Source organism: Micromys minutus (assembly GCF_963924665.1).
Source record: "Micromys minutus genome assembly, chromosome: 10".
Classification (NCBI taxonomy): Eukaryota; Metazoa; Chordata; class Mammalia; order Rodentia; family Muridae; genus Micromys; species Micromys minutus.
Window position 1 is genome coordinate 10,728,683 of NC_137979.1, and position 13,029 is coordinate 10,741,711.

The 13,029-nt window shown below is 50.3% G+C and overlaps 1 protein-coding gene across 1 annotated transcript; it reads left to right on the forward strand.

Moving 5' to 3' along the window:
• Window positions 1-4,990: 4,990 nt before the first annotated feature.
• ZNF692 (zinc finger protein 692) lies at window positions 4,991-12,994 on the forward strand. Its single transcript, XM_080924220.1, has 12 exons — window positions 4,991-5,113; window positions 5,376-5,624; window positions 5,842-5,873; window positions 6,657-6,920; window positions 7,311-7,359; window positions 7,451-7,579; window positions 7,850-8,068; window positions 8,152-8,229; window positions 8,314-8,392; window positions 9,405-9,519; window positions 11,763-11,862; window positions 11,974-12,994. The coding sequence occupies exons 2-12, from the start codon at window positions 5,449-5,451 to the stop codon at window positions 12,314-12,316; spliced, it is 1,584 nt and encodes a 527-aa protein (XP_080780346.1). The 5' UTR covers window positions 4,991-5,113; window positions 5,376-5,448; the 3' UTR covers window positions 12,317-12,994.
• Window positions 12,995-13,029: the final 35 nt, after the last annotated feature.

Consider the following 13,029-nt stretch of genomic DNA (forward strand, 5'->3'; position numbering starts at 1 on the left):
CAGGCACACTCAGGGGTCTCTACTGGCTTTTAGCTGCTGACACCCAGGGGTCAGAGCTCAGCCTTGCAAGCTCATGCAACTGGATAACTTAAAGCTGTTGGTGAGCAGTCTGCACCCTTGGGCACAGAATGCTGTTCATGTCATGCTCATGTCCCGAAGCTGACTCGGGAGATTGGGGACAAATGGTATTTTTTTTCCATTTAAAAAAAAAGTGATGTTTCCTGGACTGGAAGTGGCTTAGAGCTTGCAGCGTTAGTCTGCTAGCACAGTACCCAAGTCAGGTGGCTCACAATAGCTCCAGGATTCTTGCACTCACACCTACATACCTATACGTGTGCACGCATATATACATAATAAAAAAATAATCTAATGGTGTTTGCCTTGTCTTTTTAAAGAAAAGACAGCACAGGTCTTTCCTAGTTCATACAGTCCCGGGTACACAGAGTAGACACAGCACAGACCCAGAAAGCTGGAAACGGTGCCTAGGCAGAAAGGACGACTTCATCTGAAGGCAACAGAAATTTCTCACACAGACTCACAATCCTGTGACGATGTGAGAGATGTTAAGGACCCAACATAGGAGGCCCGGAGACGGAGCAGCTTGCTGTGCCTACCATGCAGGAGGCTTTTGGATTGAGCTCCAGTGTTGAGGGGGAGAAAAGGGGCCTGTGATTCAGAACTTATACACCGTTCAAATCCTCCATTTGTTCTCCATTATTTCCCACAGGCGATGGAAATTCCTAGAATGAAAAGCAGGAGCCGCCGTGGAGGGCGCTGTCGACACGGCCAGGAGGGGCTTGACTGTGGCCAGGTTTTGATCGAAGTTTTACACTCAACTATAGGACATGCAGATGTCCAAGTTCTCAGGTGTCCGTGTGGGGTGACAGCAGGCAGCGTTCTAAAGGTAGGACGGGGAGATGGACACCTGAGAACATCCGTCTATCATCCACCTATCATTTGTCTACTAATCACCACCTGGTTATCACTTAGTAACCAGCTATCAATCTGTCAATCACCCATCGTTCATTTATCATCTCTTAGCTAGTCATCTATCCGCGGATCTGTTTATCCATCCTGTTTGTCTACCAACACTCTTTCATCTACCTATTATTTATTTGTCTGTCATCCGTTTGCCTACCTCTCACCAGTAATCTATTTTCAGAGAGACAAAGAACGTGACAAAATATTGACGGGGATTGAGTCTAGGTAAAGGGACCTTCAGTGTCCGCAGCGCTGTTTGAATTATTTCTATTTTCTAGAAAGGCAAGAGCCAGCAGAGGGAGCAACTCCCTTCCTCAGAAACTTCCTTCCTCAGGAGGTGCTGTGAGGACTCCCTGGGTGTAGCTTTGGAAACTGCTGGTTCTGAGGGGGAGCCAGGGCGCGGTGGGTGCTGTTTTGGGTGCTTCTGAAGACAGTATTTCAGCGTCAAAGCTTGGCTGGCTTCCTGCTGGTGTTCACAAGTGCAGTGTGGCTCTCGGTTAAAACAGAAAGTTACTGAATTCGATCTCACCTGTTTTTCTTAAGTATTTAGTTTGATCTTTTATAAATAATGAAACTTGGAAAGTCAGGAAGTAAAAATAAGAACAAAACAAATGCTTCCCTGACCGGGAATCGAACCCGGGCCGCGGCGGTGAGAGCGCCGAATCCTAACCACTAGACCACCAGGGAAGAGATACTAGCCGCCTCCTCCAGGCGCTAGACTAGGTGACGACAATGGTGACGAGGAACTGCAGTTCCGCCTATGAACCAGCGACTAGGCAACCAGGCGGCCAGGCGACCAGGCGACCAGATGCCGGGGAAGGACGCGACAACGTTGAAAGCTTTGAGGAATCTTGCAGGCGAGGGGTAAGTTCCTAAGCGGAGGAAAATAAAAAGCACATTTAAAGAAAAAAAAAAAAAAAAAGGACTGTGTCAGAAGTGGGATTCGAACCCACGCCTCCATTCGGAGACCAGAACACCCGTAGGTAAGGCTTATTACCTTGAGTCTGGCGCCTTAGACCACTCGGCCATCCTGACACCCTGCGCAAGAGCTCGCTCTACTCATCCTGGAGCCTGTGCGGCAGCCGGCAATGTCCCTGATATTGGGCACGAGAACTGCTGGCTTCTTGCCTTTCTTGGAGAAGATGGGAGCCAGCGCTGGACAGAGAGTTGTATGCAGTCTCTGCCTGTGAAGCCAGAAACGCTCTTCTGGGAGAGGATTGCAGCTTTGAGGCCACAGAGCAGCAGCCGAGACCGCATTGTAACTCTTGCTTCCCTGTAAACGCACCCATTGATCGGGGGTTTGCGGGAGGCCGGGCTGGGGGCTCTGCGTTCCGAGCGACCTGGGTTAGGTGAGTGTCTCCAGCAGCGGCCGTGCGACCCTGAATGCTTTAGCTTGCAAAGGGAAGGGTACGCACCGCCCCGCAGAACAGTCCTGGACCGGCTTGCGGATGAGACCACCCGTCCTTCCCGATTTTCCCCCTCTCCTCTCAACTCTTTTCTTCATCCTTCCCTCCCTTCTTCCTCCACTTAACCCCTTCCCTTTGCCCCGGTGAGCTGTTGAAGGAGAGAATAAATACAGCTGTGCAAACAGCGAAGTTGGTTAACGATGGATTCGTAGGATGTTAAAGACACACAGAGGAGAGTTTGAAGAGATTTATAAAAATAGCCATGTAGCCAAAATAATGACTGAATAAATAATGTATGGTGTGAAGACACTGCTAATAGATGTGGGTCAATTCAAGTCCCCGGTGTAATAAACTGTGATGCTTGACATATGGCTTCTTTTTGAAGCTTTTTGTCCCCCTGACAGAGAATAAATTATTTTTCATTTGTCTGTCTTTTCTTTTTTTTGTGAGATGCATCTCTCTACATAACCCTGGATGTCCTGGAACTCACTTTGTAGATGAGGCTGGCCTAGAATTCACAGAGCTCTCCTTGCCTCTGGGTGCCAGGATTAAAAGGTGTGCGCCACTGTATCTGGTGACTATGCCTGGCTACAGTAAACAAAATTCTTAATTAAAAAAAATTATGTGGGCTGTGTCTGTGTGAGAGTTTGTGGACACAAGTGCAGGTCCCCCTCATAGTCCAGAAAAGGGTGTTGGGTTCCCTAGAACTGGGGTTACAGGTGGCGGTGATCTGTATGCTGTGAGGTCTGGCAACCAACTTTGGTTGTTTACAAGAGCAGTGAACACACCTAACTATTAATCCTGTTTTTTAAGTCTCATGAAGATAAGTCATTTTAAGTTTTACATTATTATTACTTGAGTCAGGGTCTCACTCGACAGCCCTGGCCAGTTAGAACTTATGTAGATCGGGATGGCCGGGAGCTCACATGGGTCCATTTACCTCTTAGTGCTGCAATTAAGGTGTGCATCACCACCTGTGGCGATCATCTTTAAAAAATAAAAATTATTTTGTATGTATCTGTGTAAGCATGTATGCCATGCCTCATGCTTTTGGAGACCCGAGGACAACTTTGTGGAGGCCATTCTCCCCTTCTACCGGTATGGTGGGTTCTAAGGATTACAATGAAGTCCCAGACTTGCACAGCAAGCAAGCACCTTTCTCAGAAAAGTCAACAGCCTAAGCTGATTGTACTGTATGCTGAAACATAGTTTCCCCCAACACTCAACAGCCTATGCTGATTGTACTGTATGCTGAAACATAGTTTCCCTGAACATCCATGTTCTAACTACCTGGAATATGCGAAAGTTGCTTTTTGTAGGAAACAGCTTGCAGATATAATTGTTTGAGGTTTTGAAATGGGGGATCCTTTGGGTTACCCAATGGACTATGTGTTTGAAAAAGGAAGACCTGCACTAGAATGAGGCCAGGTAACCATGGAGTCAGAAGCTGATGTGACAAGGTGCTAGTCTCCACTGGAAGATAGAAAAGGCAAGATTCTTTTAGATCTCTGGCTTGACATGTAGCCCTGTTCAGCACTTTGGTGCTGACCTTTTGACCTCCAAAACTGTAAGGGAGTATATTTCTGCTGTTTTGAGTTTGTAGTGATTTGCCACAGGAAACAGTCAATAATGCAAGTGGCTTGGAGTGAGGTTTGAGCCCCCAGGCTGTTCACTGTTGACACCCTTGTGCCAGCCACTGTTGTAGATTCTTTATATGCGTGCAGTGTATTAACCGAGTTAACCATGGAGAGTCAACTGGGCAGTCAAAGGAGTCTGGAAACCCAAAAGGGTAGCCAGAAACATCAATCAATGGGTGATCTAATTACATCACCCCCGCCACCCAAAAAACAGGCTCGCCAAGGACCTGAGCCTGGTAACATCCCATCTTTCGGTGACATAGAAGGATCAAAGAGAAGAGGAGCCAGAAAAGAGGGAGGAAACCAGGAGTAGACAAAGTCTGAGAGTGAAGCTGAGAAGAAAAATGAGATGGATGTGTGGCAGAGGAGAGAGCTAAACTCTTCATGCTAGGGCAGAGAGGCAACAGAACTGGTCGCTTAGCAACACACAGAGATGCAGCCCTGTAATCCCAGTACTTTAAAGGTGGAGGCAGGAGTTCAAGCTTCTCTTGGCTACATAGTGTGTTAGAGACCAGTCTGAATTACACGAGACCTTGTCTCAAGCAACACAAAAACAAAACAGTGCCGTTGGCAAGCGCCGTTGTGGTCTTTTGATGAAAATGACTCCGTCAGAGTCAGTCGTAGATGCTGTGAAATCAGAGTGTGCACAAAGTCTAGGCGACTTCGTGTGTGGATGGTAGCAGGTTATGGGATTGCAGCTGGAAGGGTGGTCTAGCGGTTTAGAAAGGGTTCTAGCTGGCTTCAGCTGGTGGATGCTGCAGCTCGTGTTTGCTTGGTGGCAACTGAGAGGTAGAGATGCTAATAGAAGGAGCGGTGACAACAGAATCCCTGTCAGTCGTTCAGGACCAGGGCTAACTACAATTCCCAGCAGGCTTTGCACCGGACTCCCGGCGCGCAGGCGCAGGCAGCTGTCTTCCCGCTGCAAGTCCAGGCCGCAGCCTCCCGATGCCAAGGGGGACGGTTTCTTCTTAAAGGAGAAACAGCGGCGGCGCGCGCGGTGGGCCCCGGTCCTTCTGTGGCTTTCGGAGCGAGCACGCGGGTCCGGGAGGCGCAGGCGCAGTCTGGGCAAAGGCGGGTTGGGGCGTGCAGGTAAGACCCCACGAGGGTTGGCCCGGTGCCCTGGCAGTGCTGGGTGGGCTTCCCCTGCATGGGAGGTAGTGAGAAGGCCTAGGCGCGGCTGCGCGCAGACCTGGCCGCCTCCAGACAAGGAGAGCAAGTTTCCAGTCTAGGTCTTTCTCCCTGCCTGCGACCCCCGTGCTCCAAGTGTCCACCCTGGCCCTAAGAAGGGATGGCTGGATCGAGAACCGCGAGCGCTGCGGAGGCACTATGGTCTGGTCCCCATTCATTGCAGACGGAGCGGGGGCTATCTGTCTGCCCCGAACACCCCGACGACAACACGTCCCCCGCGCAGGCCTGTGGCGCATATGGCCTCTCCGGTGGCAGATGCATCCCGCCGGCGGCGGGAGAAGCGCAGGCAGCTGGACGCGCGCCGCAGCAAGTGCCGCATTCGCTTGGGCGGCCACATGGAACAGTGGTGCCTCCTCAAGGAGCGGCTGGGGTTCTCCCTGCACTCTCAGCTCGCCAAGTTCCTGTTGGACCGGTTAGGGGCCAGGAGGGACTGGGGCGGGCACCGAAGCACAGCCTCAAGCCGGTTCCTACTGCCTTGGGTTTCTCGTTTGGGCAGGGTGGGCCTGCTCCTCCCCTCACAGCCCCAACGAATGGGAGGTCTGTAAGGCTGTCCCCTGAAGTGTGAGTGCAGGGACTGAGGGTGGTTGGTTTCCTAAGCTCTGAGTTGACACCAAGATCTTCTCTGGCAGGTACACTTCTTCAGGCTGTGTCCTCTGTGCAGGTAGGTAAAAGATGTTAACAGGTTGTGGCAGCTCCCAGAAACTTGGGCCCCAAGAGAATTGGATCAGAAGCTCTTACTGGGTTTGGGAAGAGGACAAGCCTGCTGTAGCGGCCTTTGGGAAGGAGCTTCGTTTGTCTCAGGACGTTTGGGTGTGTGTGTCCAGGCTCTAAACAGAAACAAAAACAACAAACAGTGCATCTAGGTTGAAAAGAAAAACAAGACCCTTAGGAGCTGAAGCTGAGTGGTATGCTGCTCTTGCAGAGGACCCAAATTCCTTTCCTTCCTAGCATTCGCGGGGCACAGGGGTGGGCGGTGGGAGGGCGGGGCTCACGACTGTTTGTAACTCCAGCTGCAGTGAGATCCAACACCCCTGGCTTCCGGGATCTCTGCACTCACGTGCACACATCTACCCACAAATACATAAAGCTAATTAAAAATAAAGTATTTTTAAAAGAATGCTTAAAAACCTATACAAAAACGGAAAACAACCCAATGTCAGGGCAGAAGAGATGGCTCAGGAGTTAAGAGCACTGACTGTTCTTCCAGAGGTCCTGAGTTCAGTTCCCAGCAACCACATGGTGGCTCACGACCATCTGTAATGGGATCTGATGCCCTCTTCTAATGTGTCTGACAGCTACAGTGTACTCAAATAAATAAAATAAATAAATCTTTAAAAAATGATTAGAAAAAATACCAACTGGACTGATGTTTAGAGGGCTAGGATGCCTGACTGGCCTGGGTGAAGGGTTTCCATCCTGCATGACTGCCTCATCTTACCTCCAGGTCCAGGGCCTGTGCCTCAAAAGGGTCTGCAGTACCTGGTGCTCCTGTCTCATACACACAGTCGGGAATGCAGCCTAGTGCCCGGGCTCCGGGAGCCTGGAAGGGGAGATGGAGAGCTTGTGTGGGAGTGCTCAGCAGGCCACACGTTCTCCTGGGAACCGTCTTTGATTCCTACACCTTCAGAAGTGCCTAAGCAGACCCCTCTTCCACACACGATTGAGAGAACCTGGTGCTCGGAGGCCAGCAGGAAGCAGGATGCTGAAGGTTAGTGAGGAGAGAGGTGCTGTGGAGAAAGAAAAAATGCCTTCCAATCTTCTCTGGCTCAGACTGGTTTATAAAAATGATCTTTTAATCTTTTTTTTTTTTTTTTTTTTTTTTTTTAGATGAGATAGGGTCTCATGTAGCCAGGTAGCTTGGTCCTGCCTCTACCTCCCAAGATCTGGAGTAATGATCTCTTTATGATAGCAAGGAAATATATCTTCACATGCATTGCTAGGTATAGGAAGCAAAACTGTGGAGTATGTTACCTTTGACAGAAACTAGAGATAATACATTTGTAAAAAGTACTGTTAAGCAAACCAGGATGTCTTTGGGAAGAAACTGTCCTCAGTCTTTGGGTATAGGCCTTCTCTCATGACCTGCTTGTGCCAACAGGCTTGGAACGTGAGCAGCGGGAGAGGACTCAAGAAACCAGGCTGTCCAGGTGAGGGTAGGAAGTGAGGGACAGGACAGGCCCGCACAGGGAGTGGGGGCGAGGTGGCAGTTTCTCAGGCTTGGCTTTCTTGAGCTTGCAGGAAAGTAGAATCTCCATTGGAGACAGCCCCGCCCCTGGGAGAGGATCAGGATGTGGAAGAGGAGGAAGATGAGGAAGAAGAGCTGCTCAGTGATGCCAGCCCATGGACCTACAGCTCCTCCCCAGATGAGCCAGTTGGGATTGAGGGAGGATGCGGAACGGATTGGGGGGCGGGGGAGGCAGCTGACCATATAATTCAGAGATGTGTCAGCTGGAGGGATGGTCATGTGCTGGGTGGGCAGGGCCGATGCTGGGGAAAGTGAACTTTAGCCTTTGAGTTGGGAATGTGGGAAGGGATTAAAGTAAGGCTCTGGGGGGGGGGGGTGAGATTTTTCTACTTAGGGGTTGGAGGTGATTAATGCCCAGAGGGATAATGTCCTCCTCCTGCTTCTTTTTCTAGCAGTGAACCAGATGTCCCTAGGCCACCTCCATCCCCTGTTACCCACATACCTAAGGAGGCAGAGATCCTGCCAGTACCATCAATTCTGCCAACTCCTTGTGCTGTTCTTGCCTCTTTGGGTGCTACAGCTGCTCTGACATCAGATACTGAGGTGCAGCTGGAACTCAGCAGGACCTCTCAGGTGCCCGCCAAGCTGCAAATGACAGAGTCTGTGGACAGGTAACCTGATGGCTGAAACAGGGCAGGGGTGTCCTGGGATGTGCTTCCTCTGAGGCCCTTGGCTCCTTCTTTGCTACCCATAGCCCTGGGAGTCAGGCCCAGTCTGCTCCAAATCCGACTTGGGATGAGGATACTGCCCAGATTGGGCTCCGGAGAATTAGGTAGGACTGGGGAGATGGGGCACTGGGGAGGGTCAGGAGTGAGGCAGAGCAGGCAGGAATCCTGCTCCCATTCTCCTCCCCCAGGAAAGCTGCCAAAAGAGAGCTGATGCCCTGCGACTTCCCTGGCTGTGGAAGGATCTTCTCCAACCGGCAGTATTTGAATGTGAGGGACACAGGTTGAGGCTTGTGTGGCCACTGGGGTTGGGGAGGAAGCTGAGGGAAAGACACCCTGGGCTGAGGTGTAAATGTAGCTTGGTTATAGTGTAGTTGTTTAGCACGTGCAAGGCAACCCATACAACCTTTGTAGAGGGAAAGGCCCGTGCTTCACAGTTATTAAGGGTTTCTGGCCTCAAGTGTAGGGAGGGCTGAGGGATGGTAAAGTGTAGGTGGTCAGGGTATGCCTAAGAGCAGTACCCTTCTGTGTAGACTGCAGCAGCTGGTTAACTGTGGAAACAGGATTAGAATGCAGGAGCCACCCTGTACCACCCATAATCCATGATGTGACCAGATCACATAAGAAGGACTTGTTCATTGGGAAGATTGGGTAAAAGCACCAGCTGTCAGGTAGTGTAGCTCAGTGGTAGAGCACTTGTCTGTCATATGTTGGGTCCTGGATCAGAACCCCAAACTGAAAAAAGAAAATAGAAAACAAAACAAAATAAAACAAAACTAGAAACCTCAAAAGAACCCTTTTATCTAAACTGTACTCTGCCTTGAGAGCCTCTGAGGCCTGTGTATTTCCAAAGCACAGTTAGGAGAAAACCCCGCACTTGTACGTTTTAATAGCAGTAGCAAGAGACTGTAGTACATGTTAATGTGGGTCATCATGCTCACAGAAACCATATTCTGTCCCTGACAGACAAGGTTGGGTAAGCGATGAGTGTTACTTGGAGTTGCATTTTATACAGGGAACTCTGGACATTGCTAGGATGGTGTGCAAGGAAGTGCGTGGGTGGGCATCCAGAGGGGCCAGGTGAGGACAGTTAATGGTCAGGGTGCTAGGATAGCTGTGCTTCTTAGGGAATAGGGCAGGGTGGGACCAGAATGGTAGCCCAGACAACGATAGAACTGTGGTGGGGAACATGGATAGGTGAGGGACCCACCTGCTTGCCCAGCTGCAGTCAGTCTCCCTGGGAAGGCAGCCATCCTTTTGCCTCTTGTCACCCACCTCCTAGCACCATAAGAAGTACCAGCATATCCACCAGAAGTCGTTCTGCTGCCCTGAGCCGGCTTGTGGGAAGTCCTTCAACTTTAAAAAGCACCTGAAGGAGCACGTGAAACTACACAGCGGTGAGTGGTGGGACACCTCCCTTTAGCTGCCCCGGGGAGGACTTTGGTGCTTGTGCGCCTTGAGACTGTTAGCAGACAAGTTGCGTATGTGATTAAACAAGCAAAACCGGAGTGAAGTGGGCGATGGAGGGCAGTACATGTGCGAAGCATCTACGTGATCTCTGATCTTCAAATGGGAAGGAGGCCTCCAAGACCACAGTAAGGATGATGAGGTTTCTACTTTGAGATGAGGCCATTGTGAGGCCTTCTAAGGTGGGGAGATAGCCGACTTTCAGAGATGCCTGTAGCAGCTGTGTGGAGTCAGGGACTGAAGATGAGCAGAGATGGGTGTATACTGATGTGATTACTTGGGCTTGCTGCTCGGTTGGTGAGCTTGAGGCTCTTAGCCAGTTAGAAGGGCTGTGTGGAAAGGATGGATGAGCCACAGGTGAGACTGGACTGGCAGGGAGGGAGGGGAAGGGAGAGGGAGAGAATTCCAGCCCGGGCAGCTGGGTAAAAGGAGATGAGTCCCTGAAAGCAAGGAAGGGGTCACCGGGTAGGAATTTGGGTTAATACATGTTAATTAGGTGTCACGATTCGAGTATAGGCTTTATAGAGTGAGCAGAAATCTGCCATTAGGATGTGGGGAGTGTTTGGAGCCCTGGGGCTGGAGAATGCCTGCGCAGGGAGGGAGGTCTGAAGTACATTTGTTCTTAGAGAGCAGGCCTTGGGGAAAGAGAGGAAGGCAAAGAAAGTGGCACTTGAGGAGGTAAGTGTAGAAAATGCTGCAGGAAGGAGGGAGGGCACGTTGACAAGAGCTGCAGGCTAAGGAAAGGAGTGGGGACCAGATAATGTGACAGTGTGACAAGCTCTGCTGTGGGGATGACAGCCACAGTGGTGAGGGTTCAAGGTAAGCCGAGCTGAGGAAGTGGAGATTCTGTAGTGCTCTGCTGATGAGATGAGGAGTAAGGTCTTAGATGGAAGGCTAAAAGCTTATGGTGCAGAGTAGGAAGGGAAGGCTTGCTGACACCAGGGTGGGAAGAGTTTGATGAGAACGATGAATTATGAGGGACGTGGTGGAGACATCCACATATTCATATATGTGGGCAGGGGTGCTAGTGGTGGATTTGGGACAAAGAAAGCTGTACCGGGGATGTTGGAGATAGCAGGTAGTCTTCCGGATTCTGGACAGTGGGCACTGCAGAGCCTGTCAGTGAAAGGGAACACCACGGGGAAGGCTGAGTACTCCTCCGTATCTTCAAGCAGGTCAGGGGTTAGTTTTGTCCTGGGATTGGGTTTTTCCCAAGCTAGTCCTGCTAAGGGGCGGGACAGATTGTTAATGTGGACGAAGTCTGTAAAGGCAGGTGTGAAAATGAAGGGGAAGGGGGCTATGGAGAAGATAGTGGGGATGATGGCCTGGAATCATCAGACTGTCACTCCAGAACAAGGCAGGAGGTCCTGGTTGGAGCCTGGTAGCACAGTACTTGGTAGTGATACCCAAGCAGAGTTGGGGGATAAAGTGATGGGGAAATGGGTAGGGTGATGCTGAATGACAGCAAAGTGGCTGGCAGGTGTAGAGGACTTGATGGCAGAGATTGTGGTGCACGGGGGAGTGATGGAGAAAGTCTGCGGATGTGTTATGTTATAACCAGATCTGAGAGCTGCTGAGACAGTATGAAGGGTACCAGGAGAAGCAAAGAGAATGTGTCTGCTGTGGGCCTTTAGGTTTAGTGGCATTGGAGAAACCACAGCAGCCTGAGAGCTGTTGCAGGGATGGACGATAGCAAGTGTTGTTGGATCTAGCGGGTTCAAGGAAAGAATACTGGCCACTTGCGGACATGGCACTTGTGGTTGGTGAAACATGAACTTGGATGGAGGATTCTTGTTTCTGGGAAGGACGGTATCACTGGGGCTTGTTACTGAATCTCCAACTTCTGACTCTGGGCTTATGTGTGGCTGCTATTTGGTACTATCTTCACAAGGCTCTAGGTTTCCATTTATTACTCCTTTGACAGAGACCCAGTCTAAGGCCCCAGATAGAGGAGATATACTTGTGCCCTAGGAGCTAGGGATAAAAGGTGACAAGAATGCAGTTTTGGATGCCCCATCATCTATTTCAGTCAATTTAAAGGTCAATCAGGTACAGGAGGTCCACATGCCTATTAGGATCCAAGACTCCTGAATCCCAGTACTGACACCACCTGTTGGGAGTAGTAGGCTAACATCTGAAGACAGAAAACCTAGGATTCCTTGTGTGCTTACAGATACCAGGGACTACATCTGTGAATTCTGTGCTCGATCTTTCCGCACTAGCAGCAACCTTGTCATCCACAGACGAATCCACACGGGAGAGAAGCCCCTGCAGTGAGTGCCAGGGGCCATGGAGGGAGCTATTATCTGGCAGCCAGGGAGTGGGCAGCAGAACCCCCAGGGAGGTAAAGGTGAACCAAGGTTCCTTCCTATCTCTGGCTCCAGGTGTGAGATATGTGGATTTACTTGCCGCCAGAAGGCCTCCCTAAACTGGCACCGACGCAAGCATGCAGAGACTGCAGCTGCCCTGCGCTTCCCCTGTGAATTCTGTGGCAAACGCTTTGAGAAGCCAGACAGTGTGGTAGCTCACTGTAGCAAAAGCCACCCAGCCCTGGTCCCAGTACAAGAGTCACCTGTGTCTTTGGGGTCTAGTCCCAGCATTTCTGCCCCTGAACCCATGCAGTCTGAGGGGGCTAGCTTCTCTACCTCTTCTGACTCTACTCCTGCCTCCACAACATCCATCTCTTCACTTGGGGTGCCAGACCCCAGGAACACAGAGGAAAGTTAGGTGGTGGTTCCCAGGAACTAGGATATTTGAGTGTAGTTGAGGGTAGGGCACCACTGGGTTCCAGATACCAGGCTTTAGCCTTTAAGGAAATAATAAATGGTATTTTATACGAGTGTATGCTTTGGTGCTACAGATAGAAGAATCTGGGAGTCTTCTGAAAACAGGCTGTTAGTGTGTGCCAGAATGCAGCAGAAGCTGACCCACTCACATGCCCAACTTCTTTCTAGACTTATTTTTACAGACCTTCCCTGTAGTGTTAACAACTGCCTTGGCCCAGGGGCAGACAAGACCAGGAGGCAGATGACCCTGTCCTGTCTAGCATTTGCCTCTGGTTAGGCCCTGCAGTTTGGCCTTCTGGTATAGAACTGAGCCCCACAGCAAAATAGCTAGTTAGTCTACAATGGATGGATTTTTGAGAGGTAATTAGATTGTGGATCATGACTTCCCAATGGGTTAATCCTTTGATAAGTTCATAGTTGAAGGCTATTAGGCAATGAGGCCACAGTCTCTGGGGACGTGCTTTTGGAGACTAATCTTCCCTTTATTCTTCCTATATGTCCTTTCCTCAGAGGTTTAGCCTATGTCTTTATGATTTGGTTCAGTCTCAATGAAGTGGAGCCAGTTGACAATGGAGTGACACTATTGAAACCATGAGCCAAAATAAACCTTTAAGTTGACTTTCTTAGGCATTTTGTCACAGCAATGAAGAAACC

Coding starts and splice junctions, on each gene's coding strand:
- ZNF692 (XM_080924220.1), top strand. CDS start 5,449: ATGGCCTCTCCGGTGGCAGATGCATCCCGCCGGCGGCGGGAGAAGCGC. Junction 8,230..8,313: donor ATTGGGCTCCGGAGAATTAG/GTAGGACTGGGG, acceptor CTCCTCCCCCAG/GAAAGCTGCCAAAAGAGAGC. Junction 8,393..9,404: donor CCAACCGGCAGTATTTGAAT/GTGAGGGACACA, acceptor CCCACCTCCTAG/CACCATAAGAAGTACCAGCA.